Source organism: Narcine bancroftii, chromosome 4 (assembly GCF_036971445.1).
Source record: "Narcine bancroftii isolate sNarBan1 chromosome 4, sNarBan1.hap1, whole genome shotgun sequence".
In the NCBI taxonomy this organism is placed as follows: Eukaryota; Metazoa; Chordata; class Chondrichthyes; order Torpediniformes; family Narcinidae; genus Narcine; species Narcine bancroftii.
In genome coordinates, this window is record NC_091472.1 from 251488662 (window position 1) to 251511603 (window position 22942).

The 22942-nt window shown below is 42.4% G+C and overlaps 1 protein-coding gene and 1 long non-coding RNA gene across 4 annotated transcripts in view; one reads left to right on the forward strand and one right to left on the reverse strand.

Annotated features, from left to right (window-relative positions):
- Window positions 1-22942, reverse strand: part of LOC138761854 (collagen alpha-1(III) chain-like) — a 163743-nt gene that overhangs the window by 129147 nt on the left and 11654 nt on the right. The window contains exons 1-3 of one of the 3 annotated variants that reach the window (XM_069934730.1): window positions 3890-3980; window positions 3514-3582; window positions 3116-3315 (exon numbers count right to left, since the gene is read on the reverse strand). In XM_069934730.1, the coding sequence (XP_069790831.1) occupies window positions 3116-3315; window positions 3514-3582; window positions 3890-3965 (345 nt within the window). In that variant the 5' untranslated portion in view covers window positions 3966-3980. Of the gene's footprint in view, window positions 1-3115; window positions 3316-3401; window positions 3436-3513; window positions 3583-3889; window positions 3981-22942 lie in introns of those variants that run through there. The other 2 variants (XM_069934733.1, XM_069934732.1) reach the window with 2 other exon arrangements.
- LOC138761856 (uncharacterized) overlaps window positions 4025-22942 on the forward strand; it is a 68136-nt gene continuing 49218 nt past the window's right edge. The window contains exon 1 of the long non-coding RNA XR_011356545.1: window positions 4025-4156. This is a non-coding gene — a long non-coding RNA (uncharacterized lncRNA). The remainder of the gene's footprint in view (window positions 4157-22942) is intronic.

Below are 22942 nucleotides of genomic sequence, written 5' to 3' on the forward strand. Positions count from 1 at the left end.
CCCAGGGTTATACAGTGATAGATCCACAGTCACCAACACTGTATCCCATGGTTATACAGAAACAGGTGCAAAATCACTAACAATGTACCCAGGGTTATACAGTGACAGGTCCACACAACCAATACTGTATTCCAGTGTTATACAGCGTCGGATCCATGTTCACCAGCACTGTATACCAGGGTCATACATATTCACACTCACCAACACCGTATCCCATTATTATACAATGACAGATACATACACCTCAACACTGCATCCCATTGTTGTACAGTGTCAGATCCATACTCGCCTACACTACATCCCAGAATTAGACCGTGAGAGATCCACACTCATTAAAACTGTATCTCTGTGTTATACAGTGATAGATCTACATTCTCCAACACTGTATTCCAGGGTTACTCAGTGAAAGATTCATGTACATCATCACGGTATCCCAAGGAAGTCGAAGGTGTAGTGGTATAATCTCTGGATTAATATTCCAGATACCCAGGGTAAATTCTGGGTTATCTGTGTTTCAATCTAATTCTGGAAATAAAAAGTCTAATAATGACCAAGAAATGTATAGTTAATTGTTGTAAAGAGCTATCTGATTCATCTGCAGGAGGAAATCTGCCTTCCTTGCCTACATATGACTTCAGACCCACAAGCCAAGTGGTTATCTCTTAAATGCTCTCTGTGATGGCCTCAAAAGCCATTCATTTGTTTTAAAATTCTAAAAAGCTACAAAGAGGAAAAACCAGATGGATTACCTGGAATTGACCGAGGCATCAGAAACAACATCAAAAACATTGTCAAGTCCTCATTACTATCTGCAATCTTGTGCCAAAACTGGGAGTCCTGTCTCACAGACTAGCCATGTAACAGCCTGCATGGTCATACTCACAGAATCATAACTTGGAGTCAATGACCCAGGCACCACCATCTCCATCCCTGGGTAAATCCCTTCCAGGCAGGGCAGACTCAGCAGGGTGGCATGCTGTCAGGAACAAAACTGCCCTGGGAGTTCTCAATATCGAATCAAGATCATGTGATATTTCATGGGACTTGGTTAAACTTGGGCAAGGAAACCATCTACGATCAACTCTCAGCTGATGAAGCAACACAACTCTATGTAGAACACTACTTGCAAGATTCACTGAGAGTCAGAAAGGCACAGAATCTGCTCTTGGCAGTATCAGTCACCATGACTGACTACTGACCGTGCTGACCAAGTGTTGAAGAACTTTGCTGATAGATAAGTCTCCGTAAGTGGTTGATCTTATCCTCACCAGTTTACCTGTTGCTGATGCATCTGTCCACAACCATAAAAGTGGGAATGAGCACCGCACAGTCCTTGTGTAGATGAAAATCTGTCTTCACAGTGAAAATGCACAGACCACTTGTGTGCCATGACCACCATGCTGAATTGGGTCAAATGCGAAGCAGCTCAGGATCGGGCATGCATGAGGCATTGTGGTCGATCAGCAGTGGAAGGACTGCACTCAAGCACAAGCTGTAACCTCATGGTCACTGATCTAACATCAACATCGTACCAAGGGATGTACCATATTTTAATGAAGTATGTGGGAGGGCATGGCAGGAGCAGCATCAGGCATGAGGGTCAATCTAGTGATGCTACAAGGCAGGACTATATGCATGCCAAACAACATAAACAACATGCAATAGAGAGAGCTAAGTTACCCCAAAACCAACAGGCCCTGATAATATTCTGATAATACTTCTGAAGACTTGTGCTCCATAAATTGTTGCATCCTTTGCCATGTTGTTCCAGCACAGTTACAACACTGGCCTTTATCCAACAATGTGAAAATTGTCCAGGTATATCCTGTCCACATGAAGCAGGTTAAATCCAATTGGATCAATTAATATCCCATTAATCTATTCTTAGTCTTCCACAAAGTGAGGGAAGGAATAATCAATTCTGCTATCAAGGCGACTTGTTCAGGACCAACCTACTCACAAGGTCTGTTTGGGTTCATCAGAAGTCGCTAAGCTCCTGATTGTACTGCTACCTTGGTCGAATATGGCATCCATGATCTCTGCCTAAACTAGAGACAATGGGAATCAGGAGAAAATGCTCTGTGGCTTGGAATCATACCTAAGATGATTATGGTGGTTGTTAGTCAATCTTCTCAGCTACAGGACATACAGTAAGAGTTCCTCAGGATATTGTACCAGGCTGAACCATAATCAGCTGATTCATCACTGACCAACCTTTAATCGTAGGGTAAGGCAAGAAGTAGGGAGGAGGAACTCAGGATGAAAAGTGTTTGGGTGAAGGCTGATTCAATCAGGTGGGGGAAGATAATCAATCTAGGTAATGGAGAGAGAGGTGGGAGACAAGGAATAATTATTACCATGGTGAGGCTAAAAGCAATAAAAGAACACCTCATATTCCACTTGGACAGTCTGAACTTTATTTTCCAACTTAATTTAATCAACACCTTGTATTCCTTTCCCACTCCCTTTGAACACCTTTTCCATTCTCCCTTATGTACCTTTCCTACCTCTTCCCATGTCTAGTTCAATCTACCTATAAACCTCCCTTATCAGGTTCCCAATCTGCCTCAATCACTAGCTTGCCCCTCCCATACACCTCCACCTCAACTAGCTCCATCTGTCGTTATCCCCCACTGATCACCCGACAGCCCCTTTCTCACCCCTCCCTTTCACCTCTTTACACTGGCTAACTTCCATTTATATGTTGACCATCCCTTTGCCTCCGTAGATGCTGCCTGATTTGCTGAGTTCCTCCAGCAGTTTATTTTTGCTAACCCTTTGGCTAGATGACTTTGCATCAGAACCAGCTCTTTTAAATGTTGGTCAGGGGGAGATCTAATCTTGCAGGACCTGCAATTCCTTAACATTAATTCAATGTAGAGGGAATACACTTCCAATTTGCTATAATGCAATTCCAACCTGCTACATCATGGATGTTTAGTTTTCAATTAATGCATCCAGTGTCACACCACTAAATTTATGGATCATTATTATTAAAGTGAACTGCATCACATGTAAATGGCTTAAATATCCTATCTTTAAAGTTAATGTCTAGTTGTAACTAAAAGATTAGCAGCTTAATCAGCATGAAACACAGCAACGGAAAGCTTCTTACAGGGGGTTTTGTTGGAAAAGAGGTTACACATATAGGACAGCATTCTCCAAAGGGTATTTCAGCATCACGGCAGTCTATGTCATCACAAATTATATCATCACAGAGGATGTTTCCAAGGTCACAGATACAGATTTGGCAGGGTTCCGGTTTCCAAATATCTCTGTCGTTATATTCCACCTCTTCAAATAGGCATGCACCTTCTAGAAAAGAAGCAGGAACATGTATTAAACTCAACACATAAGAAAGAACATCAACGTAAGAAGCAGGAGCAGGAGAAAGCCAGCACCTCCAATCTGGTTTGCCATTCAATGACACAGCAGCTGATCCAGCTGTGGCCTCAGTTCCACTATCCCATTTCTCCCACATCACTTGACCCCCTTACAGTTTAAATATCTCACCCTCCGATATCCTCATTGAACCTGCATTCATAGCTCTCTTGCTAGAGAATTCCAAAGATTCATGAATGCCTGAGAAAATAAAATCATTCACAGATACATCTAAAATTGGAGATTTTTTTTCTGAAATTATGATCTCTAATTCTGGACATCCTCCTGAAGAGGAACTCTCTTCTTAACATCTATAGTCTCAACTCCTCTCAGAATGTGTTACAGAGTTCTGTGTTGTGTATTGGCCTATGTGTTGTGTGGTTTTTATGTTGGAAAGTGACAGTTTGCCTTTAAGAGCCAAGGTGAAAGTGGACTGCTGAGAATGGGAGATGGACTGGGCATGTTCAGAAGATGATCTAGAAATTTCTGGACTCAAAAGACAAACCACCATTGGGTGTGACTGTGGAGTGGTAGGAGGCCCAAGCAGAGTCATTGTCTGGGAGGCAGTTTAGAATGTTGGGCATTTTAAAAGGGAGGCACATTCCAAAGGCAGCTAGAAGGATCCAGACCAAGCCATTGTTCCTCTCTCTGCAAGCAACACAAAAAGACAACTTCAAATTTTGTGGTCTCTCTCTCTCTCTCAAAGAACTTTTTGCTTCAGTTTACCAAACAAACTGAATTTTGTTTACGATCTTTACTTCGATTGAACACTTTTGTGAGCTTATGTGTTTTGTGTTTGTTTTATGTCTGTTTTTTTTTCTGTGGGCTGGTTGGAAATATAACTTAGACTTTGATTACAAATATTTTATTTAGGCTGGGGAATTTATTAATTTTACACTGTTATAGAAATTTGTATATTAACCAGTGGGCATTGTTATAAAAGGGGGGTTTTTGAATTAAAGTTTGAAGGTGAATTTTTATTAATAATGTAATTGTTCATCTTTACTCCTGTGTGATATGCCTTCTTTGTGGTTGCTGGTTTGATCTTGTAACACTTGCCAGAAAGTCCAAATTTCTTTAGCCTTCCTATTATTACCTATAGCTGTATACTAATTGTTTGTGTTTGTTGCATTTGGAATGCCAGATTCTTTTATACCGCAACATCTTGTAGTTCACACCTGGATTTTATCTAGGCATCTTACCTTGTATAGTAATAGCTACATAGTAAAGAAAACCATATTCAAAAGCATTCAGAAGACAGTCAAAACAGTTCTTCAAGCCTGTTCTACCACATGACCAGACTGCGAACAAGCTTCTGTTTTCATTCCAGTTTCACTCTTTATTGTGATTGCTTTTCACTTCTAATGTGTCAGTATATCTATTAGGCCAGGCGATGTTGAGCTGAACTGCTCCTCATGTTCAACCATACTGACCTTTTACAGCCCTGCAGATTAAATTAAGCACAAAACCTTGCTACTAGGGTCATCTGTCAAGTGGAACAATCTGCCACATCAAGTGAGCTTCAGGTGGTGGATCCTGAGGCCTGGCTACAGAATGCCCTGGTGGACTTTGGACAGCTCATACCCAATAAAGACCTCAACAATATTTAAAGTCTCTGATCATTAAAACATTGAAATGCGGTTGAAGCAGACTTAATTAATTTTAAACTAAGTTTAAATAAACCAAATAAAAATCCAGTAACACAAACTGATTAAAATATTAAGTAAAATAAACAATTTGTTTTCATTCAAGGTTGGAAACTCCATCCAAATAAATGGAGCCTTGAAAAAGCCATCAGCATTTTGAGTGAAGCCAATAGTCTGAATTCTGCCCCTTGGCTCAGTACAGGCACATAATATACTCTCTGCATTACAACTTGTACCCATTTAGGTCATTTTTCCTGCTGTTAACCTGCTGACCTTTGTGCCTCAAGCTGTTTGTATTTTGCCATAGTAAATTCCAAGCACAGGGTGGTTACGTTATTACACCAGCATCCGTTGGTCAAAACTCATGTTACAACTGGGAAATTTAAAATGCAATTATTTAAATATATTTAGAATGAAAAGGAAAGAAATAGCAGATGGATCAAAAAAGCAAGAACAAAAAATTAAATCTCCAAGCACCAAATTACAATCTGAAGGAATGAGCCTTCAAATAATTCTGGATTAACATCTGAAAAAGTGGCAAAGCTCTCTCCCTGATCTACATCAACAATGCTGAAGTGAAGATAAGAGATAACTTTAAGTTCCTAGGTTAAACATCTCCAAACATTTGTCCACTGACTTCAATGCAATGGCCAATAAAGCAGATTAGTGCTTCTACTTCCTCAGATCCCAATGAAATTTGACATGTAACTGCCATCACTTAACAACTTCCACAGGTGCACCATTGAAACCAACCAGGGTAAATCACTGCATGGTGTGGGAACTGCTTCACCCAAAACTGCAAGAAACTGCAGAAGATTGTGAATGAGGCTCAGGCCATAGCATGCACACACACACACACACACACACACACACACACACACACACACACACACACACACACACACACACACACACACACAAACACACACACACACACACACACACACACACACACACACACACACACACACACACACACACACACCTCCATCAACTCCAGCTATAACTCACTGCCATGGAGAAGCAGCCAACATATTGAAAGACTAATCCCATTCTAGGCACATACTTTTCAGCTCCTCCTATCAAGTATGACATCACACACAACCAGATTCAAGGACAGTTTTTTTCCTATCATTATCAGACCCCAAAATAAATCTCAAAATAGTAAAATTATATTGCATTTTCTCTGTACCAACTGATTCCACCCCCTCTCTCTAACAGCGCATTATATTGTGTCTTAACTTTTGGACTATACATGAGATGTCTAATGGGTCATCTTACAAAACAACCTCTATGACTGTTTCTTGGTACATGTGTGCAGTGAACTGGAATTCGCTGTCTATGTGTAGATTAGACGACTGACCCCTCCTCTTGGCTCCGCCCCCATTGATTCCAATATAAACCCGGCTTTCCCACCTTGCCTTCAATTTACCTGAAGACCATTGTAGATGCCAGCCATAATTGTAAGCTAATAAAAGCATTTTGTGCTCCTCACAAGTCTCCAAGTACCTTCAATCATGCTACAATTTTATTAGCTTACTTTGGAAACGGGTTGGAAGCCCTTTTGAAGCCAGGCATGATCCAGGTTCACCCTTTGTCCCCAGAGGCCCCAGAAGAATTTGTCTACTGGTTGGAGTGCTTCCAGTCTTAACTAATGGCCACCCAAGAAGTTTTGGACTCCGACAGTCTCCGGAGATCAGCCCTCCTCTCCCAAGTCGGTCTCAAGGAATATGCAATTATCAGGGACAGTGCAACATATGAGGGCCATCGAAGGCCTGAAGGACCACTACATGAGACCACAGAATGATGTACTGGTGAGACACTGACTCTCTCATTGATGACTACGTTCTGGAACTATGGACACTGACGAGAATTGTCACTACGAAGCAGTCTCAGCCAGGTGAGAGAAGAAGAGCAGGTCTGGGATACGCTCGTGGCAGGAGTGGGTTCGAGGTACGTGAGTTGGGGAAGAATGACCTTGCCAGTACCCATGATCTGGCAAAATCTCTTGAACAGGCCCAACTGGAAGTGGACAATCTTTCTAATGAAAGCGATGCCTTCTCGGAAAACCAGGCCTGCGGAGTGCAACTGTCACTGGTACCCGCGGCCACACGCAACCAGGGATGCTACTTCTGTGAACAGGCCAAACACCCCCGTGTCAGATGTCCCGCAAAGGACTTTGTGTGTTTAGGATGTGGTAAGAGGGGACACAGGGTGAAAGTCTGCTGGGCCAAAGGGAAACCCTAGGAAGACGATTGCGTGCATGACCCCCAAACCATCATAAATCCTGTGGTCAGACCCAGAAGTATGGGCTCCTGCCTCTCCATGCTGCTCACTGCCGCCAGCTTGCTGTGCTTCATGGCAGGAACTGCTACTGGAAGTGAAGCATCGAGGAAATCCGGAAGTGAAACAATGGTGGGAATGGCAGCCATCTTGCCGCTCTTCGTGGTCAACGCCATCTTCCCAGCCTCGGATCAGGACGATGTCGACAGAGAGAACAATGCAGCCTCTGGAGCATTGGCATCAGTCATCCTCAACCAGTCATCTGATGGATTGCTTAATAGACACTGGCTCACTGAGAGCTTTATAAACTCTGTGACTGCTCAGCAGTACAACTTAAAAGTTTGCCCAATGGACTACTGTATTTATCTAGCATCGCAATCGTATTCGGTGACTGTTTGGAGGTATTGTACAGTACACTTAACTACATGCAGTCTCTCCACGCTGAATAGTGACTTCCACCCCCCCCCCCCCACCTCATTTCAGAATCTAACCCCCGACTGTAAGCCGATAGTCACAAAGAGCAGGCATTACAGTGCAGGGGACTGAGAATTTATTAGAGCCAAAACGCATCAGCTGCTGAAGGGAAAAAAAATAATTGAACCCAGTAACAGCCTGTGGAGAGCCTAGGTGGTAGATGTGAGAAGGGGAGAAAAGCCCAGGCTAGTAATTGACTATAGCAAAACTATTAATCGCTTCACATTCCTGGATGCATATCCCCTCCCCTGAATCTCGGACATGGTGAATGAAATTGCGCAGTACCAGGTCTATTCGACCATTGACCTGAAAGCTGCATATCACCAGCTGGCGATCCATTTTGAGGACCATTCCTACACAGCATTCGAGGCAGATGGATGGTTTTATCTGTTCCTGAGGGTCCCTTTTGGTATTATGAACGGGGTCTCGGTCTTCCAGAGGCAGTTGGATAAAATGGTAGATAAGAACAAATTAAGGGCTACCTTCCCCTATCTCGACAATATCACAACTTGTGGACACAACCTGGAGGACCATGACGCCAATCTCCAGAAGTTTCTCCAAACAGCCAAATCCCTGAACTCCACATACAATGCCAGTAAGTGTGTGTGTGTTCAGACTAAATGTCTAGCTATCATGGGTTATGTGGTGGAGAATGGTGTCAATGGCTCAGAACCTGAGCGTATGCACCCCCCCCCCCCCTTAGATCTCTTGATCTCAAGGACAATGAAAGCTTTAAGGAGGTGCTTGGGCTTCTTCTCATACTATGTCCAGTGGGTACTTCATTACGCTGACAAGGTCTGTCCCCTTTTAAAATCCACCTCTTTTCCATTATTGGCCGAAGTCCAGGTGGCTTTTAGCTATGTCAGGAGCTATATCATTAAGGCCACCATGCATGCGATGGACAAAAATCCACCATTCCAGTTGGAGAGCGATGCCTCTAACGGAGCCCTGGTCATGACCCTTAACCAGTGGGCAGGCCTGTAGCTTTCTTTTCCCGCACCCTACAAGGCCATGAGCTCTGAAATCCTTCAGTGGAGAAAGAGGTTCAAGCCATTGTGGAGGCCATCAGGCATTGGAGGCACTACCTGGCCAGCAGGAAATTTACACTGCTCACTGATCAGTGATCTGTAGAATTCATGTTCAATAACACAAAAAGGGGTAAAATAAAGAATGACAAGATCGTGAGGTGGAGGATCAAACTCTCCACCTATAACTATGAGATAATGTATAGGCCAGGTCCACTCAATGAGCCACCAGATGTCCTATCCTGAGGAAGCTGTTTTGCTGCACACACCAGCCAGTCATGTTCCATTCACAATGAGCTCTGACTCCTGGACATGGATAACTTCTTCAAGGCACACAACCTGCCCTTCTCTATTGAAGACATCAGGAAGATGACCCAGACATGCCAGGTCAGTGCTGAGTGCAAAGTGCACTATTATCGTCCTGCTAAAGTGCACCTGATAAAAATTTCCCGCCCTTTTGAATGACTCACCATCGATTTCAAGGGGCTCCTTCCTTCCACTAACGGAAATGTGTGCTTTCTTAACATTATTGATGAGTACTCGCATTTTCTGTTCACTATCCCCTGCCCAGACACCACCACCACCACAGTCATCAGAGCTCTGCTCTCCATTTTTACCATGTCCGGGTTCCCAGCTATATTCAGTGACCAGGGCTCATCGTTTATGAGTGAAGAGCTACACCGATACCTGCTCGTAAGAGGCATCGCCTCAAGCAGGACGATTAGCTACAACCCCTGGAGAAATGGGCAAATTTAAAAAGAGAACACATCGGTTTGGAAAGCTGTGAAATTAGCTCTTCAGTCTAAAGGCCTTCCAGACTCACGCTGGCAAGAGGTTCTGCCCACCGTAATCCAAATCCACTCCTTAAGATCATTTCTCTGACTGCGACCAATGCGACTCCTCATGAACTAATGTTTGCATTCCTGACGAAATCCACATTGGGGATCATTCTTCCAGCATGGCTAACAACAGCAGGATTAGTTCTGCTGAAAAAGCATGTGAGGAGAAGCAAAACGGACCCTCTGTTCGCGAGAGTGCACCTATTGCATGCATACCCAGATGGTAGGGAGGACACCGTCTCAATTAGGAACTGAGGTCTCATTGCCCACAACAGGCCTGGAACCACCAAATACACCATGCAGGGTTCTGGATGACATGGTTCCGACTATGCAACCATTGAATCCTGAACCCGAGTCCCCCTTTGAGTCCCAGTATCCAAGGCCCACAGGAGGCACAGGAAGTTCTGGAAGGTGTTTGACCAGAATAACCAGGCCCCTAGACAGACTCAACTTGTAAATAATTGTAAAAAGCTTGTGTTGCTCAATGTGGTCTGTGTTTTCACCCGCAGGTTCTCTTCTAAAGGAAGGGGTGAATGCAGTGAACTGGAATTCACTACCTATGGGTAGATTAGACGACCGGCCCCTCCTCCTCTGGGCTCCGCCCCCATTGGTCCCGAAATAAACCTTTGTCCTGCCTTACCTCCAATTTACCTGAAGACCATTGTAGATACTGGCCATTAATTGTAAGCTAATAAAAGCACGTTTGTGCTCCACACAATTCTCTGAATACCATCAATCTCGCTACAATGTGGCAATAAACTTGAACTATTCCTAATGATGTACTGATCCAAATGTTTTTTAAATGTAATTATACCTGCTTCTTCCACTTCTTTTAGTGCTATTTTTTTCTTCAATTCCCCTCATTCATTTGTGCATGACCATATTGATCACTCTTCATACAGTTCTTTCCTTAAAATTTAACCCATTTAGTTTCATTGTTTAGGGGTTATTTCCCTTAGCCTGCATTAGATGGCACTGTTCCTCACCCTCAAATATTTAAATTACAATAAAAGCATTGGATGAATTCCAATTCAGAAAAGTTGAAATTTAAATGTCATTGAACACATTCTTCTCAAGCATAAATCTTCAGAATTGAACATATCACATTTACATATGTTTCTTCTGCGTGAGCTTTTCTGTCATTATTAAAGAGGTGTCGAGTTTACTTGGAACATAAATGGACATGTATGACAGGAACTGAAAGTTTTAAGTTTATAATTTTACACAACAAACAAATGGTAACTTGAAAACATTTTAAACTATTGAATTAATTTTAACCAGAACATAAATAAGTTGTTTTAAAAATACAAAAGAGCAGTCATTCTTCTCTCACCTCCAGAACAGAATGTTTATTATCATATACCTGGTACATGAGTATGATGCGTCAATGCAATTAAGTCTTACTGGCTGGAGTTTTCCAGTTACATAAGACACACAACACACAATACAAATGAGAAAAAAGTAAAAGGAAAAAGAGAAAAATAATAAATAATCATAGATGGTCGAAACACCAAAGAAAAAGTCTAAGGCAGTAGTATTAAGTAGTGTTAAGTAGAGCTACAGTGAGAATAGTTGCAGGCAGGTTCCAAGGCCTGATAACAGAAATAAACTATTCTTGAACCTGAAAGAACGTGACTTCAGGATTCTGTACCTTCTGCCAAAAGGTAACAGTGAGCAAAGTGCAGGGCTAGCCTCGCAAGACAATCCCTCCCTTTACTGTCTTCAGTGGCTGGGAACTACAGTGCCCTCCATAATGCTTGGGACAAGGCCACCTTTTTTTGTTTATTTGCCCCTGTGCTCCACAATTTTAAATTTGTAATCAAACTAATGAAAGTGTACATTCCAGATTTTATTCAAGGTTATTTGTATACTTTTTGGTTTGACCATGTAGAAATCACAGTACTTTTTATACATTCTCCTCTCTTTTCAGAGTACCATAATGTTTGGGACATTTGGGTTCACAGGTGTTTGCGATTACTCAAGTATGTTTAATTGCTTCATTGGTGCAGGTATAAGAGAGCTAGGCTTGCTTCTAAGCTTTTGATCACCTTTGGAGTTGGTAATTGCCATATTTTAACATGAGGACCAGAGTTGTGCCAATGAAAGGCAAAGGAGCCATTATGAGGCTGAAAAACAAGAATAAAACAGTAAAACATATCACCCAAGCCTTAGGATTACCAAAATCAAATGTCGGAATCAAAATCAGGGTTTATTTTCATGAAAAAAATCATGAAATTCGGTGTTTGGCTGAAACATCATAATGCAAACATACTTATTACAAACATCTTACAACATTAATATAAATTTTAAAAAGTATGCACGAAAAGTAAGGTAGTATCTTTGGTTTATTGATTATTCAGGAATCTGATGGTAGAGGGGAAGAAGCTGCCCTGTGCTGCTATAATCTCATCTTTAGGCTCCTGTAGCTTTTTCCCCAATGGTAGCAGAGTGGAGAGGCATGGCCTGGGTGGTGAGGGTCTTTGAGGATAGAGGCTGCTTTTTCAAGACACTGGCTCATGTGGATGTCCTTGATGAAGTGGAGTTTGATGCCTGTGATGTTGTAGGCCGAGTTAACAACCCTCGGGAGTTTATTCTTGTCCTGAGAGTTAGCATCCCCATACCAGGCAGTGATGCAAACAGCCAGAATGGCCTCCACGGTGCACCTGTAGAAGTTAACAAGAGTCTTCGGTGACCTACCGAATCTATTCTGACACCTCACAAAGTATAGCCACTGGCAAGCTTTCTTTGCAATTGCATCAAGATGGAGGGTCCAGGACAGATCCTTGGAGATGTTAACATCCAGGAATTTGAAGTTCTCTCCACTACTGAGACCTCAATGAGGTCTGGATCATTTTCCCCTTACTTCCTCCTGAAATCCACAATCATTTCCTTTGTTTTGTTGATTTTGAGCACATGGTTGTGTCGTTACACCATCCAATGAACTGATCTATACGAGCTCTTGTATACTTCTTTATTGCTGTTTGTGATTCAGCTAACAACTGTGTAAATAGTATTGGAATTGTGCCTGGCCACACAGTCATGGGTATATAATGAGTAGAGCAGTGGGCTAAGCACGCATCCTTGGAGTGTGCCTGTATTGATACTGTTTTGAACAACATTAAGAAGAAAGAGTGTACTGGTGAGCTCAGTAATCTCAAAGGGACTGGTAGGCCAAGGAAGATCTCTACTGCTAGTGACAGAAGCATTCTCATCAAGAAAAATCCCCAAGTGCATGTCCGACAGATCAGAAACACTCTTCAGGAGGCAGGTGGCCTCATGAACAGAAATACAGAGGCTACACTGCAAGATGCAAACTACCAGTTAGCCACAGAAAAGATTATCATTTTACAGTTTGCCAAGAAGTATTTAAAAAAAGATCTTGTAGACAGATGAGACCAAAATTATCAGAGTGATGGCAAGAGCAAAGTGTGAATGCATAAAGGAAATGTTCAAGATCTAAAATATACCACCTTTGCCATGGTTGGCATCCTGGAGTATAGCCCCTAGATTTATTTTCATGAAGTCTTCTCGGGACAGTAGTCACTGACATATCCACACCTGATTCCTGAAATGTTTCTGATCTGTTGGGCATCCATAGACTTGAATGAATATGCAATATCTATCACCAACTTCATCAAGACCTGCGTGGTTCAGTGTGTGCCAATGCACACATACCGGGAGTTTCCCAACCAGAAGCCTTGGATGAATCAGAGGATTCGCAACCTGCTGAGGGTGACATCAAGGGCATTTAAGGCTGGGGAACTAGGTCTCTACAAGAAGCAAGGTATGACTTGTGGAAGGCAGTCTCAGAAGCAAAGTGGAAATTCTGGAGGAAGCAGGAGGTAGAAACAGATACATGCCAGCAGTAACAGGGTGTTCAGGCCATTACAACTGTGATGTAATATTTGTAGATGTATTTTGGAGATAAATTGGTAAAATTAGACTAGGTTACATACATATACACATTTTAAAACAGATCTTATTTGAAATACTAAAGAATTCATATTCAGTGACTTTACAGAAACTATGGAGAATGCTATGCACATTTCACAAGTAGGTGCTAATTGAAATGATATCGTGAAATGAATGGACTGGAGACAGGTCATCTGTGTTAGAGAGAGAGAGAGAGGGAGAGAGAGAGAGAGAGAGAGAGAGAGAGAGAGAGAGAGGGAGAGAGAGAGTGAGAGAGAGAGAGAGAGAGAGAGAGAGAGAGAGAGAGAGAGAGAGAGAGAGAGAGAGAGAGAGAGAGAGAGAGAGATTGAATAGCCACAGCTGAAACAAGCAGGAGAAACTGGTCGGACCTGGAACAGAAACTCCAGAGTAGCGGGTGGCTGGAAGTCTGATGTTTCTCTTGGAATAAGTAGAACAGAAAGGAACTCTGTGATAGCCTAAAAGAAAGAGGTTATCATCTGAAAAACCCTGATGGGGCAAGTATCATCAGCAAGACATTGAGGTGACTAATGGTGGTATCTCAGTGGTGGAAATCCTGGAACAACAAATCTCTCTCTGCAAACATACAAAGAACCTTCCTGAATGGTAAATATTTACCTTTTGAGCACCAAAGCCTGGTGAACTTTATACATGTTAAATTCTGTGCACAGTATAAGAATTGCCTGCCACCAGAGAACTTGGAAGAATGAAAAGTGAGATTAAATTGTAAATCAAAGAACTTTTCTTAAATTTACACATACATCACATACACCTGTGCTTAGAATTAGAAGGGGGTTAAGTTGGGTTAGTTAAATTAATAGAGATAAGTTAAAGTTTGATTCTGTTTTCATGTTTAGAGATAATTAAAAACAACTTTTGTTTAAGTAACTACTTGTCTTGGTGAATGTCTATTGCTGCTGGGCTTTGGGGTCCTTTGGGCTCATAACACAACCTACCATAGATGGCTGCAATGCTTCATTACTTGATTAGGTGAACACCTTCTATACCCGCTTTGAGAAGGAGAACCAAACAGTGCCTACTAGAATCCCTACAATGGCTGAGAACCCTGTGATATCTGTCTCTGAGGATGAGGTCAGAGCATCATTCAAGAGGTGAACCCCAGCGAGACTTCAGACCTTGAAGGAGTACCTTCAGGACACTGAAAATCTGTGCCATCCAACTATCCAGAGTGTTCACAGACATTTTCAACCTCTCATTGGTGCAGTCAGAGGTTCCCATCTGCTACAAAATTGCATCAATCATCCTGATGCCCAAGAAGCGTAGAGTGAGCTGCCTCAAAGACTATCGCCCAGCAGCACTAACTTCTACTGTAGTGAAATGCTTTGAGAGGCTGGTCATAGCCACAATTAACATATACCTAAGCAAAGGTCTGGACTCACTGCAATTCACCTATCATCACAATTGTTCCACAGTAGACGTAATATCGCTGGTTCTCAACTCATCTCTGGACCACCTCAAGAACAGCAATTCATACATATGGCTGCTCTTCATCGATTACAGCTCTGCTATTAACATGATTATTCCCTCAGTGCTGGTCAAGAAGCTACAAACTCTGGGCCTCTGCACCTTTCTCTGCAACTGGATCTTTGACTTTCCCATTGGAAGACTGCAGTCAGTATGAAATGGAAACAACGTCTCCTCCTCACTGGTGATCAAGACAGGCGCACCTCAAGGATGCGTGCTTAGCTCACTGATCTACTCATTATACACCCATGACTGTGTGGCCAGGTACAATTCCAATGTTATCTACAAGTTTGCCGTTAACGCCACAGTTGTCGGCAGAATCACCAACAGCAATGAGGAAACGTCCAGGAGGGAGACAGATCAGCTCGTTGTGTGGTGTCATGGCAACAATCTTGCTCTCAACGTTATCAAAATCAAGGTGATGATTGTGAACTTCAGGAGGAAGTCAGGGGAAAATTGAGGGTTCAGTAGGGGAGAGGGTCAAGAACTTAAAGTTATTGGGTGTTAACATCTCTGAGGATCTGTCCTGGAGCCTCCATGTTGATGCAAACATGAAGAAGACTCGCCAGTGACTGTACTTGGTGAGGTGCTTGAGGAGATTCGGTACATCACCGAAGACTCTCAAAAACTTCTGCAGGTATAGCGTGCAGAGCATTCTGGCTGGTTGCATCAATGTCTGGTATGGAGATGCCAACTCTCAGGACAAGAATAAACTCAAGGGTTGTTAACTCGGCCTGTGACATCACAGGCACCAGTCTTCACTCTATCAAGGACATCAGCAAGAAGAGGTGTCTTAATAAAGCAGCCTATATTCTAAAAGACCCTCACCAGCCAGGCCATGCCCTCTTCACTCGGCTTCCATTGGGAAAAAGGTACAGGAGCCTTTATGAATCAACATATAACCAACTAATTTTACACATTTTGGGTAAAGATGGAATGACTTTCCTAGAAGGGATGGGGTGAAGTTAGTTCTGAAGAACTGGTCTTCAGTAGGACAGTGCCAGACATCTTATCACACATTCTGATACTGTGCCTCTACATATTTTTTGGACCATCCCCTCCCCATCTTTCCAATTTCCTGTATCCAGCGCCTTAGAATTTTAAATGTCTGATTAAATTGCATCTCATTCTTCTTAACTGTCCTACCATCCCTGAAATCAGTCTGGGAATTTAAAAATAAAAGCTTTTTAAAAAAATTAATGTATAATACCTTTTTCCACAATTTGCAAACTGGGAATCCTTGCTCAATTGAATGATCTCTTCAAATGCTACTCCAAGTTTGCCTGGCATATAATTAGAAACAATTCCGCAGTGTAATACTGGGGATCCATCCATGATTGAGCTCCACCAAGTAGATTTCAATCAAGGAGTTGTGGCGGTGCACAAACTCGTGGCGAACCGGCCCCGCTTGTACTGCCACATGGCGGGGCAGCCATGAGAAGATGTCGCTGTTGGGGGACCTCCTTGCCTCATGGCTTTAACCCAGCGCACACCTAGGGCAGCCATTATGATGTCACCGCCCATGTGAGGGCAGAGCTCATGCTGCCCTTAAAGGGGTGTGCACAGGATTTGAAATAAACAGTCGTTGAGAACCCCCAATGAGGTGGCTGTGAGTTTCTTGCTTAGTAGCTGCTGCTACATTGGTGACCCTGACATGCCAGATGTTTTTCTGGGCTCCCAGTATGGATCCTGCAGAGATTAGCGCTGTCACCATAAAACTGCCCCCCTTCTGGATCCATTGCCCACGTACATGGTTCAGGCAGGCGGAGGTGCAGTTTTGCCTCAGGAACATTTCTTCAGACGCCACGTTATTTTACCACGTCGTGAGCGTGCTTGACGAGGATATTGCAGCCAGGGTGGACAACCTCATCCACAACCCACCAGCTGAGGGTAAATACCCTGCCCTCAAAAACCTCCTTCTGGGCACATTTGGCCTCTCCCCACAACAGCGTGCCTCCAGACCTAGATGAGCTTGGAGACAGAACACCTGATGGATGAGATGCTGGCACTGGCAGAGGATCACAAGTTTCTTGTTCCACCAGATCGTCTTGGAGCAGCTCCTTCAGCTCCTGATGGCAGACAAGGACTTCATGGACCCATGGCGAGTCGTGGCCCGAACAGACACCCTTAGGCAAACCAAAAGGGAAAATGAGGCCGCCCTCAGCCAGCTCATCCACCCAGGAACCAATCGGTCAAAGCCCTCCCCCAAACACAAGCCGGAGGAGCACCATCCCACCTGATGCTTCTATCACCAACGCTGGGGAGCTCAGGCCCGTAAGTGCAGACAGCCCTGTACCTTTCAGGGAAATGACCCAGCTAGCCGCCGTTGATGGCTGCAGTGACTGGCCATGCGAACACCCTCCTCCATGTGACCAATAAGTCCACCGGCCGGCTGTTCCTTGTGCACACTGAAGTGGAACTGAGCATCTTACTCCCGACCGCCCTCGAGACCCGCACCTGAGCACGGGTTCCCACCCTGCAGGCAGTCAATGGGTCTACCATCAAAGCCTTCGGCACCTGCAGGGTGGGAAGGAAAAGTTCCGCTGGAGATTTGTGCTGGCCTCAGTAGGTACTGCGCTATTGGGGGCCGATTTCCAAAGGGCACATGGCCTACTGGTGGATGTAAAAGGCAAATGTCTAGTCAACACTCACACCTTCCACTCAGTCTACCTCAATGCCATGGAAGCTTGCAGGTCAGAGATAGCCGCCATCACCACTCCAGGAATGAGTATTCCAGCATACTTGACAAGTTCCCCACCATCCTGCAGCCACAGTTCACTGCCGTCATACCCCGGGGTGGGGTCTATCACCATATCTCCATGCCAAGGCCAGGAGACAACCACCCAAAAAGCTACAGCTGGCCAAGGAGGAGTTTTCCCGCCTGCAGGAATTGGGGATTATCCGCTGGTCTGACAGTCCCTGGGCCTCACCTCTCCACATGGTCCCCAAGTCTTCCGGAGGCTGGCGACCCTGCGGGGATTATCGACGCCTGAACGACGCGACTACACCGGACAGATATCCAGTCCCGCACATCCAGGACTTCACAGCAAACCTCCACGGCACCCAGGTCTTCTTGAAAGTTGACCTAGTATGGGGCTACCATCAGATTCCAGTCCACCCTAAGGGCATCAGTAAGACCACAATAGTCACCCCGTTCAGACTGTTTGAGTTCTTGCGATGCCTTTCAGACTTAAAAACACGGCCCAGACTTTCCAGCACCTCATGGACACAGTGGGCAGGGACCTGGACTTTGTGTTCATATACCTCGATGATATTCTTATTGCCAGCTGTGACCATGAGGAGCACAAGGTCCACTTCCACATGCTGTTTGTCCGTTTGGCAGAGTTTGGCCTCACGGTCAATGTGGCTGAAAATGGGGACCAGACTTATCTGAAGGTCAACTCATACATCAAAATATACAGTATATTATTCCTCTATCTTTGTCTATCTGGAAGCCTCAAATATTTCTATTGTATCTTCTTCCAGCATTACTTCATCAACCATAATGTGTATTAAAAAAAACTGTCTCATGCAGCTTCTTTAAATTTTGCCTCCCTCCTTAAATATATGTGTCATTTTAACTGGGAAAAAATATTTAATGGTGTACCTTATCCATGCCTATAAACTTTTATCAGGTGTCCCATCAGCCTTGTATGGTCCAGCAGCCATTCTGAAGCTTTTATTTTTGGGAATTTGCTCAAAGTTATGGGATCTCTTCCCTGTGAAGCAGTCAAGTTTTTTTTTTCACACTTCTCTCCTACCAACCAAAAAAAAGTTTTGTATCACGAGGTGAATTTTTTTAAAAATTTAAATGTGCTGTGGTCCCCAGGAGGACCGAAGGGCCCCCAGTGAGAGTGGTTTCTCTAGAGAAGCAGCCCAAGTCCGTCCAACCTCACCTTCTCGCTCATACCCTGTCATTCAGACAACATCCTGGTCATTTTTTTTCTGTATCTTTCCCAAAGCCTCCACATCCTTTCTGTAATGGGATGACTAAAATGAAGCACAAATTGTTTTTATTCATGTTATTTCCAACAGAGGATATTCCACAGTTAAAAATCTGTTCTCTGCTCATTAATGCATCTGGTCTAACAGAAGAACATTTTTGAATGAAAATGTAAAGCTAAATTTCCATTATTCCAGCAGTTTTATCCTTAATTTGATAAATACAATATCATAAATATCCATCCACTGCTGAACAAGTTGTATTTGATTAACATAAGAGGCATATTGTCTTCTGTAATCTTTGGCATATTCCTTCCCTTTTGGTTCTCTCCCTCTCCATTATCAACATTTGCCTCCTCCTTCCCCTGAACCCCTAATCCTTTTATGCTAACTTGCTGGTTGACCACGAAGGAATTATCTTCAACAGTAAACTAAGTAAAAGAAAGATCATTTACAATTCCTATTTCAAACATTTGGCAGAATGCAAATTATGCTTGAAACATACACACAAGATTAAGGTGGAGGTTTAAATATTGTAAATATCTTTTGTCATTTTCAATTCATTTTAAATTTTTTATTAGGGAATTAGAACACACATACAATTAGATTTTTGCAAGTTTGTTAAGATGAAATTATAGTTGGAGCAACATTAAAAATTTAGTTTGACCTCACTTAACAAATCTTGACAGTACCAAGTTATTTTACAGAAATATTACTTTATAAGTAGCTAGATTCATTTTAATTTGAGTAATGTTCCTTGATTTGTTTGTAAATTACTATGTTGCCACTCTAAAACTGCTGTGAATTTTATAGGGGTGATGACAGGGGATTCGGAGGTTCTGCTGTCTCCACAATCATAAACATTAGTCTGGAAAATATTGTGAGCAAAGAGAACAGTGAAAGATTTTTGCCTTAAACAATGGTGGGTTGTTCCAAAGTAGATTTTATGAAACATAACAGACTCATTTCAGTCGTTTTGGTTCTGATCTTATGGAAAGAAAGCAGAAGCACAAAAACTTAATGAGTGTTGAATCTTCTTGGTGTTTCTTTATTATCTAATCATTTATAAATATGAGGAATCAATCCACTAACAAGTGATATCTCACACTTTCCAAAACTACAAAAAAAATTGTTCTTTTAAGCCAAACCCTGGGAAATGGGTCCTTACATTAAACTGTGTAAATTATCCACTTATAAACTTTATAATGCTTTATATTAACAAAAATGGTGGCAATTTTGTTTTATAGGAGATTATTTATATTCACAAAAGCAACCATTTCAAACTGGCCTCAACAAGTCTGAGTCAAATCACCTGGGGATTACTTAGCTGGAAATGATCACAATGTATAAATATTTACAAGTAAATTTTATGATGGATTAATAGATTTAGAATAACCTTACTAAAATTACACATATCTTTGGTTTTGAAATTTTTCATGCATTGGTGCTGAAAAGTGAACAAGTTTTCTATGAGCAACTGGTCGACCCAAATATAATGTGTAGGCTTCAATTACCAGGGTGAAAATAGTGAAGTGTTTAACAAATGGTAAATGTCAATGCTGAAGCCTCTTTTTTGCCTTGATACAGTCCAGATGCAGCGAGACAGTTCAAATGTTCCTGGCTACATTTAAGTATCTTAATCCTATAGTCACAAAAAAATCCTCTAAATGCTGCAAAGCCATTCACAAAACAACTTTCAGTTATTGTTTTCCAAGGTCAGACTGATCAAATGCAATGTGGTAAAGCTTTAGGACACAGCCTTGTGATTCTGTATCTAATATCCTAAATATTCACCCTTCCTACCATCTGGAATTGTTGAATCGCATTCGATTGCCAATGCTTTTACCAAAGCATTTTGCAAATCTGTGATCTCTGTTATGTGAAGCTGTATTCTATCTGCCATTTCCTTGCTCCATCTCCAAAACTGTCTAAATCCTTCTGCAGTTTCAATGTTCAGATTTACTGCAGTCATTTAGAGACAAGTTTGTGATATTCTGACAGATAATGTTGTGTGACAAAATATAGATATGTTTTTGGGAGATAAATTGGGGCAGTTATTTTAGTGTAGGTCACATACAAACACTTTAAAACAGATTTTATTTAAAATACTGGATCTCCGCTAGTGCTAGACATATCGGCCCCAGAACCTTTGCAAAAGCTTTGAAGAGTGCCCAAGAGACTTCACTAATGGACTATAGTTTACAAAAAGGCAACAGATTAAAGAGCTTGTCAGAGCTGCAGATTGTCTAGAGGGGAAATTGCTGTTCTAAGAGGGCCATGTGGCTTTGAAAGCAGAGAGAGTCAAACAGGCTTTCTCTCTCAGAGAGAGACAGAGAAACAGAGATCAGTTCTACAGTGATAGCAGCAGCAGCTGAGACTGGAACAGGATAAGCTGGCAAGCTTGTGGAAAACCCCATTTGGAAGACGAGTGTGAGTGCTTAGTTCAGCCTTGTCAAAACCCTTGTGGTTCATGCAAGAGGAGAGGACTGGCTGTCTAATGCTTCACTTGGAATAAGAGAAACAAAAAGGAACTTGGTGGTGACCTAAAAGAAAGAGGTTATCATCTAGAGTACCCTGAGGAGGCAAGTTTCTTACATTGCATACACATGCACTTAGAATTAGAAGGGGGTTAAGTTAGGTTAAGTTAAGTCAATCGTGATAAGTTAAAGTGTGATTCTGTTTTCATGTTTAAAGATCATTAAAATCAACTTTTGTTTAAGTAACAATTTGTCTTGGTGAATATCTATTGCTGCTGGGTTTTGGGATCCTCTGGGCTCATAATGCTGGAAATGCTCAGCACGCCAGGCCACATTTGTGATGGGAGAAAAAGAGCAAAGGTTTCAGGTCAATTATTCTCCATAAGAAAGTTAATATTGTTCCAAATACTTTTGAGTTAAAACCATCTGTTTGCCATCTGAAACCTGTAACTTTTGTCATGGAATTGATGGGTGTCCAGCATAATCAAGATCTGCAAAACAGATCGAAAAGGCAAAGACTTCCTCATTCAGAAGCAAAGGAAGGGCAACTCTAAGCAGGAGATGCCTCAGAGATTTACGGAGAGTAATTCAACTCTAACAATGCTGGTCAGATCCCATTAAAATTGGGCAACAACCTGTCATCAGTCTATTTTAATAAGATCTGACAGTATTTATCTGAATTCTCCTGGCTAAATAAAAATATTACACACAGGGTTGTAGGTTAATTGTGTGTAATTGGGCGGCATGGGTTTCAAGGGCCAGAATCTGGTTCAACATGTTGTAAATTTAAAAAAAGGTTGGAGCAGGTCATATGCTTGACTCTGTTACGAATACAAACCTGTATGGGAAACAATAGTGGAAGATAAGCAATCTCTATTTCCTTTAATTTTTTTTGGGACCAAAGCCAATAAAAGATAATCAGATAGGATAATCTACCATCATAGATCTCATTTTATAATGTCTTTGGTTTCACAAGGCAAAGAAGTGAAAAAATACATTAATTCTTAAGAACATCTAAATGGCCATCCTCTCTAGTCCTAGTGACTGTAGTCTTGGTTCTATGCTTTATTTAAAATCTGTTTTATGGCTCAAGAGTTCTCGGCATTTTTTCTGAAATTTGATATATAGTACAATTCCAATCATCAGAACAGGGTCTATTTTGGATAAACACTTTTCTTCGGAGAACTGGTAGCGATAGCAAATCACTTGTAACAGTGTTTAAACAACTGGGAAGGCTTTTTAAGCATTAAAATAATGTTTGATTAATGTTTAAAATAAATTGCTGGCCGCCATCAGGCCCCACTCCTGCTGGGAGGCCAAGGAACCCGCTACTGGCAGAAGCACAAATTTCCTGCTCCTGCCCAGGGGATTGAGGATTCCGCTGCCACCGGGAGCCCAACATCCACGCTGCTGCCGGCAGCCCGAAGTCAGAGCTGTAGCCTGATGTCCCCCATTGACAT